The 23,367-nt window shown below is 46.7% G+C and overlaps 1 protein-coding gene across 1 annotated transcript in view; it reads right to left on the bottom strand.

Moving 5' to 3' along the window:
• LOC139375709 (syntaxin-binding protein 4-like) overlaps positions 1-23,367 on the bottom strand; it is a 125,909-nt gene that overhangs the window by 14,810 nt on the left and 87,732 nt on the right. The window contains exon 20 of the mRNA XM_071117519.1: positions 14,898-15,037. Within this exon, the coding sequence (XP_070973620.1) occupies positions 14,898-15,037 (140 nt within the window). The remainder of the gene's footprint in view (positions 1-14,897; positions 15,038-23,367) is intronic.

The raw sequence follows: 23,367 nt of genomic DNA, 5'->3' as shown, positions 1-23,367 counted from the left end.
TTAAATCGACATCCACGTCATCGGCACCCAGGGAACAGTGGGTTAACTGCCTTGCTCAGGGGCAGAAAGACAGATTTTTTTTACCTTGTCAGCTCAGGGATTTGATCCAGCAACCTTTCGGTTACTGGCACAACGCTTGAGTAGTCCACCCCCAAAAGGACATCCAGACAACTTTATACAACTGTGGGAAGCATTGGAGTCAACATGGGCCAGCATCCCTATGGAACGCTTTTGACACCTTGTAGAGTCCACACCCCAACAAAATGTGGCTGTTCTGAATGCAAGAGGGGATGCAACTTAATATTAGGAAGATCTTCCTTCTTTATTTCAGTTTAATGTCTTCTTCTTTTAGTTAAGTTTAGTAACAAAACTTCTGTGGTGGAAATTGATTTATCATAATTAATTCATCACTACCGGTGGCTCGCACATGTGACTGACCAATACCTCACAAGGCCCTCTCTCTCTCTCTCTCTCCAAGTTGAGACTTGAAACAGACACCTCGGTTGTTCCCATAACAACATTCTGGGCGTACTGCCAAGGTGAGGAACAGTGATAGTGAGGATTCCTCCATACACGATCAGTCAGTCACCTGCATGAACCTTTCTAATTAGTTATTAGAAAGTAGCACGATACATAAACATAATATTTCCTTCACACTTCTCAATTTACAGTATGTCAACCAATCAGCTGTATTTTGCATACATTTTTTTTACCTTACAATTTTTTTAATTCATCATCAATCCATGGGGCTCTAACAATCCTCAAAGTGACTTTATTAACAGGTGTCTGCTTGGCAACATTTGGTATTAATAATTTTACAAATACGTCTAATGCTGCATCTGGATTCACTTCCTCATACACATCAGACCAACATGTCTTTTTTACATCTTCAACAAGAGTCATGAGGAAACATTTTGCATGATCTCTTATGAAATACTTTAGGCCCAAACTTTGGTACTTTGGCTTATTAAATCAAATTGTATTGGTCACATACACGTGTTTAGCAGATGTTATTGTGGGTGTAGCAAAATGCTTGTGTTTCTAGCTCCAACAGTGCAGTAATATCTAACAATTCACAATAATACACACAAGTCTAAAAGTAAAAGAATGGAATTAAGAAGTATATAAAAATATTAGGACGAGCAATGTCAGAGTGGCATACTGTAGACTGAAATACAGTAGAATAGAATACAGTATATACATAGATGAGTAAAGCAAAAATATGTTAACATTATTAAAGTGACTAGTGTTCCACTATTAAACTGGCCAGTGATTTCAAGTCTATGTACTGGATATAGGGCAGCAGCCTCTAAAGGTGCAGGATTACGTAACCGGTTGGAAGCCACCTAGTGATGGCTATTTAACAATATGATGGCCTTGATGCACCTGTACTGACCTCACCTCGGGTGGTTGTTGTCCTTGATAATTTTTTGGGCCTTCCTGTGACATCAGGTGCTGTAGGTGTCCTGGAGGGCACGTAGTTTGCCCCCGGTGATGCATTGGGCAGACCAACCCACCCTCTGGAGAGCCCTGCAGTTGTGGGCGGTGCAGTTGCCATACCAGGCGGTGATAAAGCCTGATAGGATGCACTCTATCGTGCATCTGTAAAGGTTTGTGAGGGTTTTAGGTGCCAAGCCAAATGTCTTCTGCCTCCTGAGGTTGAAGTGGCGCTGTTGTGCCTTCTTCACCCCATTATTTGTGTGGGTGGACCACTTCAGATCATCAGTGATGTGTATGCCGAGGAACTTGAAGCTTTCCACCTTCTCCACTGCGGTCCCATCGATATGGATAGGGGAGTGCTCCCTCTGCGGTTTCCTGAATTTCACAATCAGCTCCTTTGTTTTCTTGACGTTGAGTGAGAGGCTAAGTGACTATGCATAGATAATACACAGTAGCAGTGTAAACACAAAGGGGGTTCAGCAGTGTTATGGTTTGGGGGAAGAAGCTGTTAAGGAGCCTTTTGGTCCCAGACTTGGTGCTCCAATACCACTTGCCATGCAGTAGCAGAGAAAACAGTCTATGACTTGGGTGACTGCCTAGTATATAGGTCCTGGCTGACTACTGTTGTGTCGTCTGCAAACTTGATGATTGAGTTGGAGGTGTGCGAGGCCATGCAGTCATGGGTGAACAGGGAGTACAGGAGGGGGCTGAGCACGCACCCTTGTGGGGCCTATATGTTGAGGATCAGCTTTCTTGGGAACAGGGACAATGGTGGCCATCTTGAAGCATGTGGGGACAGCAGACTGGGATAGGGAGAGATTGAATATGTCTGTAAACACTCCTGCCAGCTGGTCCGCGTATGCTCTGAGGACGCGGCTAGGGATGCCGTCTGGGCCGGCAGCCTTGCGAGGGTTAACACGTTTAAATGTCTTACTCACTTTGGCCACAGAGAAAGAGAGCCCAGAGTCCTTGGTAGCGACCCGTGTTGGTGGCACTGTGTTATTCTCAAAGTGGGCGAAGAAGGTGTTTAGCTTGTCCGGAAGCAAGATGTCGGTGTCCACGATGTGTTGGTTTTCCCTTTGTAGTCCGTGATTGTCTGTAGACCCTGCCACATACGTCTCGTGTCAGAGCCATTGAATTGCGACTCCATTTTGTCTCTATACACTTACTGATTAACTCAGTTACCGTATCAGTGTATTCGTCAATGTTATTCTCAGAGGCTACCCAGAACATATCACAGTCCGTGTGATCAAAACAATCTTGAAGCATGGATTCCGATTGGTCAGACCAGCATTGAATAGTCCTTTGTACGGGTACTTGAGTTTCTGCTTATAGGAAGGGAGGAGCAAAATGGAGCCGTGATCAGATTTGCCGAAGGAAAGGTGGGGGAGGACCTTGTAGGCATTTATCGAAAAGCTGAGTAGCAGTGGTCTAATGTTCTCTTAGAGCGAGTGCTACAGTCAATGTTTTGGTAGAACTTCGGTAGCATTTTCCTCAAATTTGCTTTGTTATAATCCTCAGCTACAATAAATGCGGCCTCAGGAAATGTGGTTTCCAGTTTGCACAAAGTCCAGTGTAGTTCTTTGAGGGCCGCCGTGAGGGAATATACATGACTTTAACTGAAGAGAATTCTCTTGGGAGGTAATACGGTTGGATTTCGATTGTGAGGTATTCTAGGTCGGTAGAACAAAAGGACTTGTGTTTCTGTATGTTATCACAATCAGACTATGAGTAGTTAATCATAAAACATACACCTCCGTCTTTCCGGAGAGTTCTTTATTCCTGTCTGCGCAATGTACTGAGAACCCAGCTGGCTGTATGGACGAAGACAGTATATCCCAAGAGAGACATGTTTATGTGAAACATAGTATTTTACAATCCCTGACATCTCTCTGAAAGGAGATTTTCGCCCTGAGCTCGTCTACTTTATTATCCAGAGACTGAACATTATCGAGTAATATACTCTGAAGCGGTGGGTGGTGTGAAAGCCTCCTGAGTTGGACTAGAAGTCCACTCCGAGTACCTCTTCTCCGCCGGCGGTGTTTTGGATCCGCCTCTGGAAACAGTTCAATTGCCCTGGGTGGTACGAACAAAGGATCCAAATTGGGAAAGTCATATTCCTGGTCGCAATGCTGGTGAGTTACCACCACTCTGATATCCAAAATGTTATTTCCGGCTGTATGTATTAATGCAAAAACATTCCTGGGCTAATAATGTAAGAAATAACACAAAAAAATACAAAATACTGCAAAGTTGCTTAGGAGCTAGAAGCTGAGTTGCCCTATCTGTCGGCGTCATCTTAAACAATATTGCCACAATGTTATGGTCATTACAGCCAATGGGAACTGATATTGCTTTGGAGCAAAGCTCTGCAGCATTAGTGGAGATATGATAAATACAAGTCGATGTCACAGATACAACACTATTGGTGTCCACTCTAGTTGGTTGAGTGATAACCTGGGTCATGTTACAGGCATTAGTCAGAGTTAGAAGCTTCCTCTTGAGAGGACAGATAGTTGCTAACCAGTCAGGTCACCCAGAAAATAGACCTCTTTTAACATCACACACATTATCAAGCATTGCACACATATTATCCATATACTGCCTGTTAGCACTTGGGGGCCTATAGCAGTCCCCCAGAAGAAGAGGCTTTGATGAAACAGGTGAATTTGCAACCACAACACTTCAGCAACATTTGACAAGAGATCCTCTCTCATCTTTAAAGGAATACACGTCTCTGAACATATACAGACACCTCCCCCATAGGCATTCCTGTATTTTCTGTAGATAGTATATACTTGTATTGCTACTGCTGTAATATCAAAGGAATTATCTAAGTGAGTTTCAGAGATGGGCTGTATATGAATGTTATCCGATGTTAGCAAGTCATTGATTTCATGAATTATTTCTATGGCTACATATTAATGGGGGCTATTCTTCACCCTTTCCTGGGTAGCTCATTGGAGATTGCGATAATATGGAGAAAAACAAGATCATTGTTTGGCTAATAGAGTGGGCCAATCAGGCACTTGTGAGTGTCAGTTGGTGTGTGAGTGTGTGATGTTGGGCTGAAGCTAGGCTCTCTCGTTCATGCTGCTTGTCCACACAACACACACACAGTCTTTCTCTACTTTCTTGTTGTGTTGCCAAGAAAAAAGGTTGAAAAAGGTCATTACAATATTTTAGCTAACAGAGGGGGGAGTAGAGGAGAGACAGAGGGCCTAAAACATAAAGCCTTGTGTTTAGTAGTTCTAAGAGTATTTAATTCGGACTATAACAGAGGTACCATGGACTGTATTAAACGGGTGCAGCAGGATCTAACATGGGAGTGTGTAAAGTTAACCTTCAAGTGCTTAATTGTAAAGATGTCTGTGTTAGGATGCAGCTCTGTGACACAAAAGACGTAAAGCTGCCATGTGCCAACTCAACCACAGCTTTCACTCACAGCTTAGAGACAGAAACCATGCCGTAAATGACACCCTATGGCCTATATAGTGCACTCACTACTACTAGTCTGGTCAAATGTAGGGCAATATATAGTGAATAAGGTGTGATTTGGGAGACACAGACTGGGGATGGGCTAGCAGCAGGGTGGTAATACCAGTAATACCAACACAAAGCAGGAATTGTCCGACCTTAATGCTTGAACTGTACTGTGTACAGTATTTGTATTCATATTTCATGGGTGACAGACAGGATTAGTGAATGAGTATCTATGGATTTGAATGATGTTTCATTCTCTCTGGCCATATCCAAAATGGCACCCTATTCCCTTATTAGTCCACTACTCTTTACCGGAGCCCTATGAGCCCTGGTCAAAAGTAGTGCACAAAGTAGGGAATAGAGAGCAATTTGGGACACAGTCAGAGAGAATGACATACTCTGTCTGCCTCCTGCCTTTTCTACTGAATGCAGACTGGCGTTAGGATTTGGTGTGTAAATACACTGATGGGGGTGACCCAAACACACACACACACACATACACATACAGTATGTAAGAATGTTTGACTACAGGGAGACAGGGAGTGGTTGTGGCTGGCATGCAAACATTCATCATGACTACTAACCACCGCAGGAGATGGAGTAACACTGCAGCGCACAGTGGACTTTCTTCATTGGCTGGTGATATCCAATACACCTATACATGAACTAGTCAACAAAGCTAATTCAACATCAAATGTGACAGACAGGGAGATAGGTGATTGACTACTACACTACTAACCAACCAGCATAGCATCAGAAAGAACCAACGCGTATTGTCTGGGATGCTACAGGACAGTCCAAAGGAGTGTCTGCAAAGCCAAATTGAACCCTAACCCTGAAATATATCACATGATATCATTAATAACAGATAGTAAAATCAAATCAAATTGTATTTGTCACATGCTTCGTAAACAACATGTGTAGACTAATAGTGAACCCATTTAGAGGAAGGACTTACTGAAGTTTATTATGTACTACTTCACAATATGTTTTTTTCAACATACTGCATAGCCTAACCTTTCACCAAAGGTATACAAGGCAAATATACAGTCTCTACAGGGCCTTCAGAATGTATTCGCAACCCTTTACTCTTTCCAAATGTTGTTGTGTTACAGCCTGACTTTAAAATGGATTTAATGTACATTGTTTCTCACTGGCCTACAAACAATGCTCCATAATTTAACATTTTAACAAATTCATTAAAAATGGAATGATGAAATGTCTTGCGTTAAGAAGTATTTGTTTTGGCAACGCCTTAATAAGTTCAGGATTAAACAGTTGCTAAACAAGTCACATAATAAGTTACATGGACTCACTCTGTGTGCAATACCACTTGTTAAACAACAGTGTTTAACATGACTTTTCAATGACTCACCTCTGTACCCCACACATACAATTATCTGTAAGGTCCCTCAGTCGAGCAGTGATTCAACCACATACACCTGGGAGAGTTTTCCAATGCCTTGCAAAGGAGGGCACCAATTGGCAGATGGGTAACAATAAATAAGCAGACATTGAATATCCCTTTGAGCATGGCGAAGTTATGCTTTACCAAATTGTTCCTTTATGATCTAGTCAGGTCATTACATTGGTGTCAGAAGTAATCGGACCTCGGGCTCGAAGGTCGAGGGTTCGAGACCTGCTCCCTGCTGTTTCATTACATTGGTGTCAGAAGGGATCACACCTCGGGCTCGAAGGTCGAGGGTTCGAGACCTGCTCCCTGCTGTTTCATTACATTGGTGTCAGAAGGGATCGGACCTCAGGCTCGAAGGTCGAGGGTTCGAGACCTGCTCCCTGCTGTTTCATTACATTGGTGTCAGAAGGGATCGGACCTCAGGCTCGAAGGTTGAGGGTTCGAGACCTGCTCCCTGCTGTTCCATTACATTGGTGTCAGAAGGGATCGGAACTCGGGTTAGAAGGTCGAGGGTTCGAGACCTGCTCCCTGCTGTTTCATTACGTTGGTGTCAGAAGGGATCGGAACTCGGGTTAGAAGGTCAAGGGTTCGAGACCTGCTCCCTGCTGTTTCATTACATTGGTGTCAGAAGGGATCGGACCTTGCATCCACGACAGTGCGTGTGCTTGGCCGGTGAGCGCGTTCCTGTAAGACGTAGAGTCGCAAGCTAGCGCGAGGACGCGCTCTTTGAAAGGAGGGAGTAGTGTAACGACCCTGGGTTTATAAGTGCGGGAACCGACCCTGCCGCTTGAGCATGCTTTTGCGGCACAGTCGATAGCGCGCCGGACCTCGGGCTCGAAGGTCGAGGTCTCTGATATCCAATAGTTATTCCCGGCTGTATGTAATAACACTTACGGTTTTCTGGTTTCCTAAGGACTTGAAGCGAAGCTGCCATCTCTGTCGGCGCTATCTTGTTAATGTCCAATGGCCGATGAGCACAGATGCGTTTTATTTATATGTTTCGGCATAGTTTCTCTTCATATGACAAGGCTTGAAAAGGATTTGGCAGTAGATTATCGTCTTGATTCACGATGACTGTTTAGCTTGCCAGCTAGATTTTGAAAGTATGATGTTGACATCACCAGTCCAATCAAAGCTACGGTAGATATGTGATTTGACGTCATTTTATCTGTGGCACTTCTAATGTAACTCTATGGCAGCACACAGGGTACTTGAATTTTCTAACTCTCCCTGTAGATTTTGCAGTGATGTGGTTGTCCCCATGAGTGACAGAACACTGAACCAATCACAGTGCAACTAGAGAACATTACCAACCCCTACGCTCCATATTTTCCACTGGCTGCCCCACCATCACAGAAAGCACAGAGCTAGGCTGCAACACCTGCATTTTGGAGCTGCCTTACTCAAGAAAGCAAAAAGAGACCATGTTTGTATGAGGCTTTATTAACTCAATGATTATTTTGTTTACATTGTTTGCAAATGAGTATGTGACACGTAATTAATGCCAAAATATGCAAAAAACAGGTGGGGCTCAAAACAGGTGGGGCAAAGCTCTTAGACTTACCCAGAAAGACTCACAGCTGTCATCACTGCCAAAGGTGATTCTAACATGTATCGACTCAGGGTTGTAAATACTTATGTAAACAAGATATGTATTTCATTTTCAATAAATTTGCAAAAAAAGTCTAAAAACATCATTTCACTTTGTCATTAGGGGGTATTGTGTGTAGATGGGTGAGAAAAACATATTTAATCCATTAAGAATTCAGGCTGTAACACAACAAAATGTGGAATAAGTCAAGGGGTATGAATACTTTCTGAAGGCACTTTACATTTACAACCATCATTAAAATCATTTCTGCAGTTAAACATGTTTTAATACCAAAGGTATTCTATAAAATATATTGTAATCTTCACAAATTCAAATGTTAAATTAAATTGTTAAATATTTTGAATGCTTTAGCCTGTGGAATGATCAGAAAGGGTTGTTTCTTGTGATTTGATATAATCCGTCATGATCAGAATAAGGCAAATTCACTTAACGGGATCAGATTTTTATTTTATTTTGACAGTTTTGAAAGCAAAGGAAATGGTTGAATAACAGTACTATAAATATAAAATGTAACATGTAACAATGCTAAATCAATGTGATTGACTAAGTGTTTGATTAGTAGGGTTGTAAAATTCCAGAAACTTCCCTGGTTTTCCAGGATGCCTGGTTGGAGTATTCTGGATTTCATGCTTTTTTCCCAGATTCCGGGAATCCTCCAACCAGGATTTTGGGAAAACTAGGGAATTTTTATTAAAGTTCCAGGAATTTTGCAATCCTACTGATTAGTTACAAAGAGGGGGTTAGATATGTCTGTCCACCTGCACACTGTGTTTGGAATAGCAACATTTACATGTTTGTCATATAGCAGACGCACTTATCCAGAGCGACTTACAGGCAGACAGATTTTCCACCTAATCGGCTCAGGGATTCAAACCAGCGCCCTTTCGGTTACTGGCCCAACGCTCTTAAGCACTAGGCTACTTGCCAACCTATGTAGCTAATAGCGGAATGCCATTGAGCCTCCATAATGTATTGCACTTTACAGTTGTGTACTGTTATATAGAATTCCAAGAGCTAACTAAACATTTGTCTGTAAATATACATCAATTATTAACAGTTTACATAGGTTTTATGACACCTCAGGCTAACTGTGGGTGCTATTACCCTAAACCCCAACCACCCCTTTATAGCAGACAGCAAGTGTTCTGTAGAAAACATTTATTGCTGAGGATACGATATACAGTATAAACAATACTGTACATAAACAAGGACTTTGTATAAAGTGTATGATGTGGTGGTACTGTATTCTTTAGCGGGTATAGAGCAGGGGTACTCAACTCTGACCCTACGAGATCCGGAGCCTCCTGGTATTCTGTTCTACCTGATAATTAATTGCACCCACCTGGTGTCCAGGTCTAAATCAGTCCCTGATTGTTTCTTTCTAATGAAAAAATGCAGTGGAACTGGTTTGGAGGTCAGGAGTTGAGTTTGAGCAGCATAGATTGAAGAGCTTGCAACGCCATGATTGTGGGTTCGACTCCTGAGGCCACCCATACATACAAAATGTACACAAACATGACTAAGTCGCATTGGATAAAGCTGTCTGCTAAATGGTATATATTATTATTATATTATGTAAGTTTGATGTAAGTATGACGCAAGTCTAAGAAAGGTTCCTAGAACTGAATAGACAGAATGAGGACTCTTTAAATTCCAAGTCAATTCCATTAAATTACAACCTTTGCGCAAACAAAAGAGTGTGATTAGGTTGTGTGTGTGTGTGTGTGTGTGTGTGTGTGTGTGTGTGTGTGTGTGTGTGTGTGTGTGTGTGTTGAGAAGGGGCAGGTAAGTAGGTCAATCCAATATTAGTGACCCAAAACGTGTGTGTGTTTGTCCACTCAGAAAGATCACCTGGTTGAGATGTAAGGTAAGATGGTTTTCCTCAGCAGTACACAACCAAGCAACACTGAACCCAGTGAAAATGACTAAGATGGGATCTGGGGAGAGGAGAATGTCTAAAGTACAAACACACACACACACACACGCACACGCGCACACATACACAAAACACACACACGCGCGCGCACATACACAAACACACACACACAAACACGCACACGCGCACACAAACACACACACACACGCGCACATACACAAACACACACACACGTACACAAACACACACACGTATGTACACAAACACACACACACACACGTACGTACACAAACACACACACACACGTACAGAAACACACACACACGCACACAAACACACACGCACACGCGCACACACACACACGTACATAAACAAACACTCCCTTAGATAAACATCTGTTGTTTTTGTAATGCTAGATCCATTGAAAATCTTGAGCCTTGCTGTCCTACGGGGAACACAACCACATCAGGGCTCATCCTTTTCGTCAACTGGAAACTGGATGGAAATAAGAAATGGAGTCGTTTCTTTATATGTGCCTAAATGTCCTGTTATCTACCGTACTTTGGTTTTTGTTTAAGTATACATGTGTGTACAGATGACCTAATGTATAATAATGATACCAATAATGTATAGATAGTATTATGTATTACAGATGAGCAAATTAAAATACTGTACCATGTTTGACAATGGCCGCTTTCAGTGTCTTCAACTGAGTGGTCCACAGTGTGGTTATTACAATTGGTATTTTGTACTGTCAACTATACTATATCATTGTGGAGTGACACTTTAATACATTTTTCTAACTAATACTTTGGGTCGTCTGTTATTGGATTGACCTACTTATCTAATCCCTCCTTAACACACAAGTTTACATAACACACCAACGATCACAATATATTTTACAAATGATCCAATGTTCTCTTAGAAGTCATCAAAAACCACCTTTCTTCTCACAGGACCTTCTTTTGTTTCACAGAATCACTTGATATTATTACCAGCCTCAGAAGTGTAAAGTACCAGTCTGGCAGCCTTTAATCCTACCATACCTTTTCTAGTTCTCTAATCCTACAGGACCTTTTCTAGTTCTCCTCTAATCCTACCATACCTTTTCTAGTTCTCTAATCCTACAGGACCTTTTCTAGTTCTCCTCTAATCCTACCATACCTTTTCTAGTTCTCCTCTAATCCTACCATATATTTTCTAGTTCTCTAATCCTACCATACCTTTTCTAGTTCTCTAATCCTACAGGACCTTTTCTAGTTCTCCTCTAATCCTACCATACCTTTTCTAGTTCTCTAATCCTACCATACCTTTTCTAGTTCTCTAATCCTACCATACCTTTTCTAGTTCTCCTCTAATCCTACCATACCTTTTCTAGATCTCTAATCCTACCATACCTTTTCTAGTTCTCTAATCCTACAGGACCTTTTCTAGTTCTCTAATCCTACCATACCTTTTCTAGTTCTCTAATCCTACCATACCTTTTCTAGTTCTCTAATCCTACCATACCTTTTCTAGTTCTCCTCTAATTTTGCCATACCTTTTCTAGTTCAACTCTAATCTTACCATACCTTTTCTAGTTCTCCTCTAATCCTACCATACCTTTTCTAGATCTCTAATCCTACCATACCTTTTCTAGTTCTCCTCTAATCCTACCATACCTTTTATAGTTCTCTAATCCTACCATACCTTTTCTAGTTCTCTAATCCTACAGGACCTTTTCTAGTTCTCCTCTAATCCTACCATACCTTTTCTAGTTCTCTAATCCTACCATACATTTTCTAGTTCTCCAACACTGACTCATATTATCAAGGACAGTACATTTTTATTTTTTGTATCTGACATTCATCTATGATTACCAAAAATGAAAACAGAAAGAGAGAAAGCCTACATCCCAAAATGGCACCCTATTCCATATTTAGTGCACTACTTTTGACCAGGGCCCATAGGGCTGAGTTGACACACCCCAGAGTCACAATGACGCGTCCGCCTCAGGTGAGAGCATAGAGATAGTTAGAGGACGAAACATTGTATCTGTCTCATTATGGCGTCTATGAGAGCATGGGAAGCACCATTGAGGCCAATCTCCACTTTTCTTTTGCTACTACTTCTATGAGTTGGTAAACAAACTGAAAGGGTGCATACTGCCACCTGGAGTTTGTTGTTTGAACAGGTATAAAGCCAAGATTGACAATTTACTGCCACCTGCAGTAAATTGTTTTCTCACGGGTATAATTCATTGGCTGATCCCTCCTGATGAACTGGATGGAATTATGTGATCCTTCCTAAACCCATAGGAAGTCCCAACCAGTTGACTACTTCAAAATGGTTATGTCCTCACAATGGCACTGCCCATGCTAAAACAGAATTTTGGGCACTAGAATCCTCTATCTATCTCTATGGGTGAGATTTAGATCACCTGGTTGATTGGCTGCTTCACCTCTGACTGGGAAAGGTCAAGAGGGGTCAGGGGTCAGGAGAAAGTTTTGTTGGATCAGACAAGGTTAAACTAGAGACAGGAGACCGTGACCTCGGAGGTCAGTACTTCTCACCAGAGGCATCGATACAGAGAGTTGGGCCAATGTGGTTTCTGTCTGAACATTCCGAAAGCGCCACTTTCTCCTCCATAGCCGTTGCTAAGTGATAATTTATGGTTACGCATTGTGCTGTTTATTTGTGAAAGGTTTTGAAAACTATGAAGATGTCCAGTGAAAGCAGATGTGCAATTTGTTGACACCACAATACCGACTTGGATACACATTGTTCCGAATGGTAATCAGTAAAAATGTCTTAAATTCGCTGCTCTGTTTTGCTTGTTTTAGTCGGTAATTTTAGAGGGAACTATCGGAGGCACTCTCGTATTGTTACGTCGCCAACATTTCAAGAATGAAGGTGCTAACATGGCGTCCATTCTGAAACTGTAGTCTCTTAATATATGGCTCTACTTCCAAACGAGCTTCAATGCCATACAACACTTCTTCCGTGGCCTCCAACTGCTCTTAAACGCTAGTAAAACCAAATACATGCTTTTCAACCGTTCGCTGCCTGCACCCGCACGCCTGACTAGCATCACCACCCTGGATGGTTCCGACCTAGAATATGTGGACATCTATAAGTACCTAGGTGTCTGGCTAGACTGTAAACTCTCCTTCCAGACTCATATCAAACATCTCCAATCTAAAATCAAATCTAGAGTCGGCATTCTATTCTGCAACAAAGCCTCCTTCACTCACGCCACCAAACTTACCCTAGTAAAACTGACTATCCTACCGATCCTCGACTTCGGCGATGTCATCTACAAAATAGCTTCCAATACTCTACTCAGCAAACTGGATGCAGTTTATCACAGTGCCATCCGTTTTGTTACTAAAGCACCTTATACCACCCACCACTGCGACCTGTATGCTCTAGTCGGCTGGCCCTCGATACATATTCTTCGCCAGACCCACTGGCTCCAGGTCATCTACAAGTCCATGCTAGGTAAAGCTCCACCTTATCTCAGTTCACTGGTCACGATGGCAACACCCACCCGTAGCACGCGCTTCAGCAGGTGTATCTCACTGATCATCCCTAAAGCCAACACCTCATTTGGCCGCCTTTCGTTCCAGTTCTCTGCTGCCTGTGACTGGGACGAATTTAAAAAATCGCTGAAGTTGGAGACTTTAATCTCCCTCACCAACTTCAAACATCTGCTATCTGAGCAGCTAACCGATCGCTGCAGCTGTACATAGTCTATCGGTAAATAGCCCACCCAATTTACCTACCTCATCCCCATACTGTTTATATTTATTTACTTTTCTGCTCTTTTGCACACCAGTATCTCTACCTGTACATGACCATCTGATAATTTATCACTCCAGTGTTAATCTGCAAAATTGTAATTATTCGCCTACCTCCTCATGCCTTTTGCACACAATGTATATAGACTCTTTTTTTCTACTGTGTTATTGACTTGTTAATTGTTTACTCCATGTGTAACTCTGTGTTGTCTGTTCACACTGCTATGCTTTATCTTGGCCAGGTCGCAGTTGTAAATGAGAACTTGTTCTTAACTAGCCTACCTGGTTAAATAAAGGTGAAATACAATTTTTAAAAAATAAAATAAAAACGTCTCACCCTGCTCACAACCTGACACCAACGATTAGAACTGAATTGAACAATCGGAAACAGTTTTCTCCCATATGGCTCCTGGTCCAGATGCTGCATATTGTAAATCCTGAAGAATCTTGTTAGTAATGATGACATCAGTATCTAACCCCTCTTCCTCATAATCATCTTCTTCGCTTCTGTTTTCATTCCCCGTGGAGTTATTATGTCCCAATGTGGAAGGTTTTTCCCCTTTTGATGTACTTGGCTTTCTCCCATCCCACTACATTCAGGGCTACAGTATGGTTAGCGACTGACTTGATCAGGTGCATGTATGATGATGTTTTTTGTATTGACTAAGGTCTTATTGTACATTTCTAGATACACTGGTACAATTCTGAAAACAATTATTTGATTCAAAACACAAATCTATAGGAAGTCGAACATTGCGAACATCATCAACACTACATTTCATGTTGAATGAAAGATCATTCTGTCCGTCCACTAGACGATGACTACAGAGAAAACACGAGTAACTACGGAACAATTAGTCTCTGGTTCATTCAACTCCACTGGACACAGAGACTGAACCTCTCAAAGTAGCTTAGCTGCTTTACGGTCTCATTCTGTTGTCTGATCCTTAGGTACAAGGATGTCCATCATTTTCTTACAGGCCACTCAACTAAAAGATGGCCATTGAGACGTGTATAGTAACTACAAAGATGGCTTGGTGTCTGTTATCCGGTTGGTTTTGGTTGGCTTAGTAACTAGATTGTTTGAGGTCTGTTGAGCTGGTTGATTTTGGTTAGCTTAGTAGCTATGGACATAATTTGGTTGGTTTGGCGTCTGTTATCCAGTTGGTTTTTGGTTGGTTTCAGAACTATGGAGGTGATTCGGTGTCTGTTGAGCTGATTGGAATTGCATGCTAGACCAGGGATAGAGACGACATGCAGGCATGCAGTGAGTCGAGATGATAGATCACTTACACTCCACCTCCAGAATGGCGCTAACAGTCCGTGTGAGTTCTTTAGCCTCCGCGGTTAGTGTGGCGGCCGTCCACTGGGACTTCTTCCCCGCCCGGGCTCCCAGGGGCTGAGAGGAGGCTCCAGCCTTCACGTCACCGGAGCTGCAGAGACACACACAGGTATAGAGTTAAACTTTCAAGCTGACAGTATTTTTACACTGTTTTAAGCATGGCTGTCAATCTAGCAAGGGGGCAATATTTAGATTTTCTTTCATTGGCAAGATTAGCAAACTTAGGCACAGTGGTGGAAAAAGTACCCAAATGTGATACTTGAGTAAAAGTATAGATACCTTAATAGAAAGTTACTCTCGTAAAAGTTAAAGTCACCCAGTAAAATACTACTTAAGTAAAAGTATAAAAGTATTTGGTTCTAAATATACTTAAGTATCAAATTACATGTAATTGCTGAAATGTACTTAAGTATCAAATTACATGTAATTGCTGAAATGTACTTAAGTATCAAATTACATGTAATTGCTGAAATGTACTTAAGTATCAAAAGTAAAAGTCTAAATCATTTCAAATTCCTTAAATTAAGCAAACCAGACGGCACCATGTTCTTACGGATTGCCAGGGGCACACTCCAAAACTCAGATTATGCATAGACGCCTCACAAGACCTCAACTGGCAGCTTCATTAAATAGTATCGGCAAAACACCAGTCTCAACGTCAACAGTGAAGAGGCGACTCCGGGATGCTGGCCTTCTAGGCAGAGTTCCTCTGTCCAGTCTCAACGTCAACAGTGAAGAGGCGACTCCGGGATGCTGGTCTTCTAGGCAGAGTTCCTCTGTCCAGTCTCAACGTCAACAGTGAAGAGGCGACTCCGGGATGCTGGCCTTCTAGGCAGAGTTCCTCTGTCCAGTCTCAACGTCAACAGTGAAGAGGCGACTCCGGGATGCTGGCCTTCTAGGCAGAGTTCCTCTGTCCAGTCTCAACGTCAACAGTGAAGAGGCGACTCCGGGATGCTGGCCTTCTAGGCAGAGTTCCTCTGTCCAGTCTCAACGTCAACAGTGAAGAGGCGACTCCGGGATGCTGGCCTTCTAGGCAGAGTTCCTCTGTCCAGTCTCAACGTCAACAGTGAAGAGGCGACTCCGGGATGCTGGCCTTCTAGGCAGAGTTCCTCTGTCCAGTCTCAACGTCAACAGTGAAGAGGCGACTCCGGGATGCTGGCCTTCTAGGCAGAGTTCCTCTGTCCAGTCTCAACGTCAACAGTGAAGAGGCGACTCCGGGATGCTGGCCTTCTAGGCAGAGTTCCTCTGTCCAGTCTCAACGTCAACAGTGAAGAGGCGACTCCGGGATGCTGGCCTTCTAGGCAGAGTTCCTCTGTCCAGTCTCAACGTCAACAGTGAAGAGGCGACTCCGGGATGCTGGCCTTCTAGGCAGAGTTCCTCTGTCCAGTGTCAACGTCAACAGTGAAGAGGCGACTCCGGGATGCTGGCCTTCTAGGCAGAGTTCCTCTGTCCAGTGTCAACGTCAACAGTGAAGAGGTGACTCCGGGATGCTGGTCTTCTAGGCAGAGTTCCTCTGTCCAGTCTCAACGTCAACAGTGAAGAGGCGACTCCGGGATGCTGGCCTTCTAGGCAGAGTTCCTCTGTCCAGTCTCAACGTCAACAGTGAAGAGGCGACTCCGGGATGCTGGCCTTCTAGGCAGAGTTCCTCTGTCCAGTGTCAACGTCAACAGTGAAGAGGCGACTCCGGGATGCTGGCCTTCTAGGCAGAGTTCCTCTGTCCAGTCTCAACGTCAACAGTGAAGAGGCGACTCCGGGATGCTGGCCTTCTAGGCAGAGTTCCTCTGTCCAGTGTCAACGTCAACAGTGAAGAGGCGACTCCAGGATGCTGGCCTTCTAGGCAGAGTTCCTCTGTCCAGTCTCAACGTCAACAGTGAAGAGGCGACTCCGGGATGCTGGCCTTCTAGGCAGAGTTCCTCTGTCCAGTGTCAACGTCAACAGTGAAGAGGCGACTCCGGGATGCTGGCCTTCTAGGCAGAGTTCCTCTGTCCAGTGTCAACGTCAACAGTGAAGAGGTGACTCCAGGATGCTGGTCTTCTAGGCAGAGTTCCTCTGTCCAGTCTCAACGTCAACAGTGAAGAGGCGACTCCGGGATGCTGGCCTTCTAGGCAGAGTTCCTCTGTCCAGTCTCAACGTCAACAGTGAAGAGGCGACTCCGGGATGCTGGCCTTCTAGGCAGAGTTCCTCTGTCCAGTGTCAACGTCAACAGTGAAGAGGCGACTCCGGGATGCTGGCCTTCTAGGCAGAGTTCCTCTGTCCAGTCTCAACGTCAACAGTGAAGAGGCGACTCCGGGATGCTGGCCTTCTAGGCAGAGTTCCTCTGTCCAGTGTCAACGTCAACAGTGAAGAGGCGACTCCAGGATGCTGGCCTTCTAGGCAGAGTTCCTCTGTCCAGTCTCAACGTCAACAGTGAAGAGGCGACTCCGGGATGCTGGCCTTCTAGGCAGAGTTCCTCTGTCCAGTGTCAACGTCAACAGTGAAGAGGCGACTCCGGGATGCTGGCCTTCTAGGCAGAGTTCCTCTGTCCAGTGTCAACGTCAACAGTGAAGAGGTGACTCCAGGATGCTGGTCTTCTAGGCAGAGTTCCTCTGTCCAGTCTCAACGTCAACAGTGAAGAGGCGACTCCGGGATGCTGGCCTTCTAGGCAGAGTTCCTCTGTCCAGTCTCAACGTCAACAGTGAAGAGGCGACTCCGGGATGCTGGCCTTCTAGGCAGAGTTCCTCTGTCCAGTGTCAACGTCAACAGTGAAGAGGCGACTCCGGGATGCTGGCCTTCTAGGCAGAGTTCCTCTGTCCAGTCTCAACATCAACAGTGAAGAGGCGACTCCGGGATGCTGGCCTTCTAGGCAGAGTTCCTCTGTCCAGTGTCAACGTCAACAGTGAAGAGGCGACTCCAGGATGCTGGCCTTCTAGGCAGAGTTCCTCTGTCCAGTCTCAACGTCAACAGTGAAGAGGCGACTCCGGGATGCTGGCCTTCTAGGCAGAGTTCCTCTGTCCAGTCTCAACGTCAACAGTGAAGAGGCGACTCCGGGATGCTGGCCTTCTAGGCAGAGTTCCTCTGTCCAGTGTCAACGTCAACAGTGAAGAGGCGACTCCGGGATGCTGGCCTTCTAGGCAGAGTTCCTCTGTCCAGTCTCAACGTCAACAGTGAAGAGGCGACTCCGGGATGCTGGCCTTCTAGGCAGAGTTCCTCTGTCCAGTGTCAACGTCAACAGTGAAGAGGCGACTCCAGGATGCTGGCCTTCTAGGCAGAGTTCCTCTGTCCAGTCTCAACGTCAACAGTGAAGAGGCGACTCCGGGATGCTGGCCTTCTAGGCAGAGTTCCTCTGTCCAGTCTCAACGTCAACAGTGAAGAGGCGACTCCGGGATGCTGGCCTTCTAGGCAGAGTTCCTCTGTCCAGTGTCAACGTCAACAGTGAAGAGGCGACTCCGGGATGCTGGCCTTCTAGGCAGAGTTCCTCTGTCCAGTCTCAACGTCAACAGTGAAGAGGCGACTCCGGGATGCTGGCCTTCTAGGCAGAGTTCCTCTGTCCAGTGTCAACGTCAACAGTGAAGAGGCGACTCCAGGATGCTGGCCTTCTAGGCAGAGTTCCTCTGTCCAGTCTCAACGTCAACAGTGAAGAGGCGACTCCGGGATGCTGGCCTTCTAGGCAGAGTTCCTCTGTCCAGTCTCAACGTCAACAGTGAAGAGGCGACTCCGGGATGCTGGCCTTCTAGGCAGAGTTCCTCTGTCCAGTCTCAACGTCAACAGTGAAGAGGCGACTCCGGGATGCTGGCCTTCTAGGCAGAGTTCCTCTGTCCAGTCTCAACGTCAACAGTGAAGAGGCGACTCCGGGATGCTGGCCTTCTAGGCAGAGTTCCTCTGTCCAGTCTCAACGTCAACAGTGAAGAGGCGACTCCGGGATGCTGGCCTTCTAGGCAGAGTTCCTCTGTCCAGTCTCAACGTCAACAGTGAAGAGGCGACTCCGGGATGCTGGCCTTCTAGGCAGAGTTCCTCTGTCCAGTCTCAACGTCAACAGTGAAGAGGCGACTCCGGGATGCTGGCCTTCTAGGCAGAGTTCCTCTGTCCAGTGTCAACGTCAACAGTGAAGAGGCGACTCCGGGATGCTGGCCTTCTAGGCAGAGTTCCTCTGTCCAGTGTCAACGTCAACAGTGAAGAGGTGACTCCGGGATGCTGGTCTTCTAGGCAGAGTTCCTCTGTCCAGTCTCAACGTCAACAGTGAAGAGGCGACTCCGGGATGCTGGCCTTCTAGGCAGAGTTCCTCTGTCCAGTCTCAACGTCAACAGTGAAGAGGCGACTCCGGGATGCTGGCCTTCTAGGCAGAGTTCCTCTGTCCAGTGTCAACGTCAACAGTGAAGAGGCGACTCCGGGATGCTGGCCTTCTAGGCAGAGTTCCTCTGTCCAGTCTCAACGTCAACAGTGAAGAGGCGACTCCGGGATGCTGGCCTTCTAGGCAGAGTTCCTCTGTCCAGTGTCAACGTCAACAGTGAAGAGGCGACTCCGGGATGCTGGCCTTCTAGGCAGAGTTCCTCTGTCCAGTCTCAACGTCAACAGTGAAGAGGCGACTCCGGGATGCTGGCCTTCTAGGCAGAGTTCCTCTGTCCAGTGTCAACGTCAACAGTGAAGAGGCGACTCCAGGATGCTGGCCTTCTAGGCAGAGTTCCTCTGTCCAGTCTCAACGTCAACAGTGAAGAGGCGACTCCGGGATGCTGGCCTTCTAGGCAGAGTTCCTCTGTCCAGTCTCAACGTCAACAGTGAAGAGGCGACTCCGGGATGCTGGCCTTCTAGGCAGAGTTCCTCTGTCCAGTCTCAACGTCAACAGTGAAGAGGCGACTCCGGGATGCTGGCCTTCTAGGCAGAGTTCCTCTGTCCAGTCTCAACGTCAACAGTGAAGAGGCGACTCCGGGATGCTGGCCTTCTAGGCAGAGTTCCTCTGTCCAGTCTCAACGTCAACAGTGAAGAGGCGACTCCGGGATGCTGGCCTTCTAGGCAGAGTTCCTCTGTCCAGTCTCAACGTCAACAGTGAAGAGGCGACTCCGGGATGCTGGCCTTCTAGGCAGAGTTCCTCTGTCCAGTCTCAACGTCAACAGTGAAGAGGCGACTCCGGGATGCTGGCCTTCTAGGCAGAGTTCCTCTGTCCAGTGTCAACGTCAACAGTGAAGAGGCGACTCCGGGATGCTGGCCTTCTAGGCAGAGTTCCTCTGTCCAGTGTCAACGTCAACAGTGAAGAGGTGACTCCGGGATGCTGGTCTTCTAGGCAGAGTTCCTCTGTCCAGTCTCAACGTCAACAGTGAAGAGGCGACTCCGGGATGCTGGCCTTCTAGGCAGAGTTCCTCTGTCCAGTCTCAACGTCAACAGTGAAGAGGCGACTCCGGGATGCTGGCCTTCTAGGCAGAGTTCCTCTGTCCAGTGTCAACGTCAACAGTGAAGAGGCGACTCCGGGATGCTGGCCTTCTAGGCAGAGTTCCTCTGTCCAGTCTCAACGTCAACAGTGAAGAGGCGACTCCGGGATGCTGGCCTTCTAGGCAGAGTTCCTCTGTCCAGTGTCAACGTCAACAGTGAAGAGGCGACTCCAGGATGCTGGCCTTCTAGGCAGAGTTCCTCTGTCCAGTCTCAACGTCAACAGTGAAGAGGCGACTCCGGGATGCTGGCCTTCTAGGCAGAGTTCCTCTGTCCAGTGTCAACGTCAACAGTGAAGAGGCGACTCCGGGATGCTGGCCTTCTAGGCAGAGTTCCTCTGTCCAGTGTCAACGTCAACAGTGAAGAGGTGACTCCAGGATGCTGGTCTTCTAGGCAGAGTTCCTCTGTCCAGTCTCAACGTCAACAGTGAAGAGGCGACTCCGGGATGCTGGCCTTCTAGGCAGAGTTCCTCTGTCCAGTCTCAACGTCAACAGTGAAGAGGCGACTCCGGGATGCTGGCCTTCTAGGCAGAGTTCCTCTGTCCAGTGTCAACGTCAACAGTGAAGAGGCGACTCCGGGATGCTGGCCTTCTAGGCAGAGTTCCTCTGTCCAGTCTCAACGTCAACAGTGAAGAGGCGACTCCGGGATGCTGGCCTTCTAGGCAGAGTTCCTCTGTCCAGTGTCAACGTCAACAGTGAAGAGGCGACTCCAGGATGCTGGCCTTCTAGGCAGAGTTCCTCTGTCCAGTCTCAACGTCAACAGTGAAGAGGCGACTCCGGGATGCTGGCCTTCTAGGCAGAGTTCCTCTGTCCAGTGTCAACGTCAACAGTGAAGAGGCGACTCCGGGATGCTGGCCTTCTAGGCAGAGTTCCTCTGTCCAGTGTCAACGTCAACAGTGAAGAGGTGACTCCAGGATGCTGGTCTTCTAGGCAGAGTTCCTCTGTCCAGTCTCAACGTCAACAGTGAAGAGGCGACTCCGGGATGCTGGCCTTCTAGGCAGAGTTCCTCTGTCCAGTCTCAACGTCAACAGTGAAGAGGCGACTCCGGGATGCTGGCCTTCTAGGCAGAGTTCCTCTGTCCAGTGTCAACGTCAACAGTGAAGAGGCGACTCCGGGATGCTGGCCTTCTAGGCAGAGTTCCTCTGTCCAGTCTCAACGTCAACAGTGAAGAGGCGACTCCGGGATGCTGGCCTTCTAGGCAGAGTTCCTCTGTCCAGTGTCAACGTCAACAGTGAAGAGGCGACTCCAGGATGCTGGCCTTCTAGGCAGAGTTCCTCTGTCCAGTCTCAACGTCAACAGTGAAGAGGCGACTCCGGGATGCTGGCCTTCTAGGCAGAGTTCCTCTGTCCAGTCTCAACGTCAACAGTGAAGAGGCGACTCCGGGATGCTGGCCTTCTAGGCAGAGTTCCTCTGTCCAGTGTCAACGTCAACAGTGAAGAGGCGACTCCGGGATGCTGGCCTTCTAGGCAGAGTTCCTCTGTCCAGTCTCAACGTCAACAGTGAAGAGGCGACTCCGGGATGCTGGCCTTCTAGGCAGAGTTCCTCTGTCCAGTGTCAACGTCAACAGTGAAGAGGCGACTCCAGGATGCTGGCCTTCTAGGCAGAGTTCCTCTGTCCAGTCTCAACGTCAACAGTGAAGAGGCGACTCCGGGATGCTGGCCTTCTAGGCAGAGTTCCTCTGTCCAGTCTCAACGTCAACAGTGAAGAGGCGACTCCGGGATGCTGGCCTTCTAGGCAGAGTTCCTCTGTCCAGTGTCAACGTCAACAGTGAAGAGGCGACTCCGGGATGCTGGCCTTCTAGGCAGAGTTCCTCTGTCCAGTCTCAACGTCAACAGTGAAGAGGCGACTCCGGGATGCTGGCCTTCTAGGCAGAGTTCCTCTGTCCAGTGTCAACGTCAACAGTGAAGAGGCGACTCCAGGATGCTGGCCTTCTAGGCAGAGTTCCTCTGTCCAGTCTCAACGTCAACAGTGAAGAGGCGACTCCGGGATGCTGGCCTTCTAGGCAGAGTTCCTCTGTCCAGTCTCAACGTCAACAGTGAAGAGGCGACTCCGGGATGCTGGCCTTCTAGGCAGAGTTCCTCTGTCCAGTCTCAACGTCAACAGTGAAGAGGCGACTCTGGGATGCTGGCCTTCTAGGCAGAGTTCCTCTGTCCAGTCTCAACGTCAACAGTGAAGAGGCGACTCCGGGATGCTGGCCTTCTAGGCAGAGTTCCTCTGTCCAGTCTCAACGTCAACAGTGAAGAGGCGACTCCGGGATGCTGGCCTTCTAGGCAGAGTTCCTCTGTCCAGTGTCAACGTCAACAGTGAAGAGGCGACTCCAGGATGCTGGCCTTCTAGGCAGAGTTCCTCTGTCCAGTCTCAACGTCAACAGTGAAGAGGCGACTCCGGGATGCTGGCCTTCTAGGCAGAGTTCCTCTGTCCAGTGTCAACGTCAACAGTGAAGAGGCGACTCCGGGATGCTGGCCTTCTAGGCAGAGTTCCTCTGTCCAGTGTCAACGTCAACAGTGAAGAGGTGACTCCAGGATGCTGGTCTTCTAGGCAGAGTTCCTCTGTCCAGTCTCAACGTCAACAGTGAAGAGGCGACTCCGGGATGCTGGCCTTCTAGGCAGAGTTCCTCTGTCCAGTCTCAACGTCAACAGTGAAGAGGCGACTCCGGGATGCTGGCCTTCTAGGCAGAGTTCCTCTGTCCAGTCTCAACGTCAACAGTGAAGAGGCGACTCCGGGATGCTGGCCTTCTAGGCAGAGTTCCTCTGTCCAGTCTCAACGTCAACAGTGAAGAGGCGACTCCGGGATGCTGGCCTTCTAGGCAGAGTTCCTCTGTCCAGTCTCAACGTCAACAGTGAAGAGGCGACTCCGGGATGCTGGCCTTCTAGGCAGAGTTCCTCTGTCCAGTCTCAACGTCAACAGTGAAGAGGCGACTCCGGGATGCTGGCCTTCTAGGCAGAGTTCCTCTGTCCAGTCTCAACGTCAACAGTGAAGAGGCGACTCCGGGATGCTGGCCTTCTAGGCAGAGTTCCTCTGTCCA

The sequence above is a fragment of the Oncorhynchus clarkii genome, chromosome 20, assembly GCF_045791955.1.
Source record: "Oncorhynchus clarkii lewisi isolate Uvic-CL-2024 chromosome 20, UVic_Ocla_1.0, whole genome shotgun sequence".
Lineage (NCBI taxonomy): Eukaryota > Metazoa > Chordata > Actinopteri > Salmoniformes > Salmonidae > Oncorhynchus > Oncorhynchus clarkii.
This window is presented reverse-complemented; position numbering and strand designations above follow the sequence as displayed.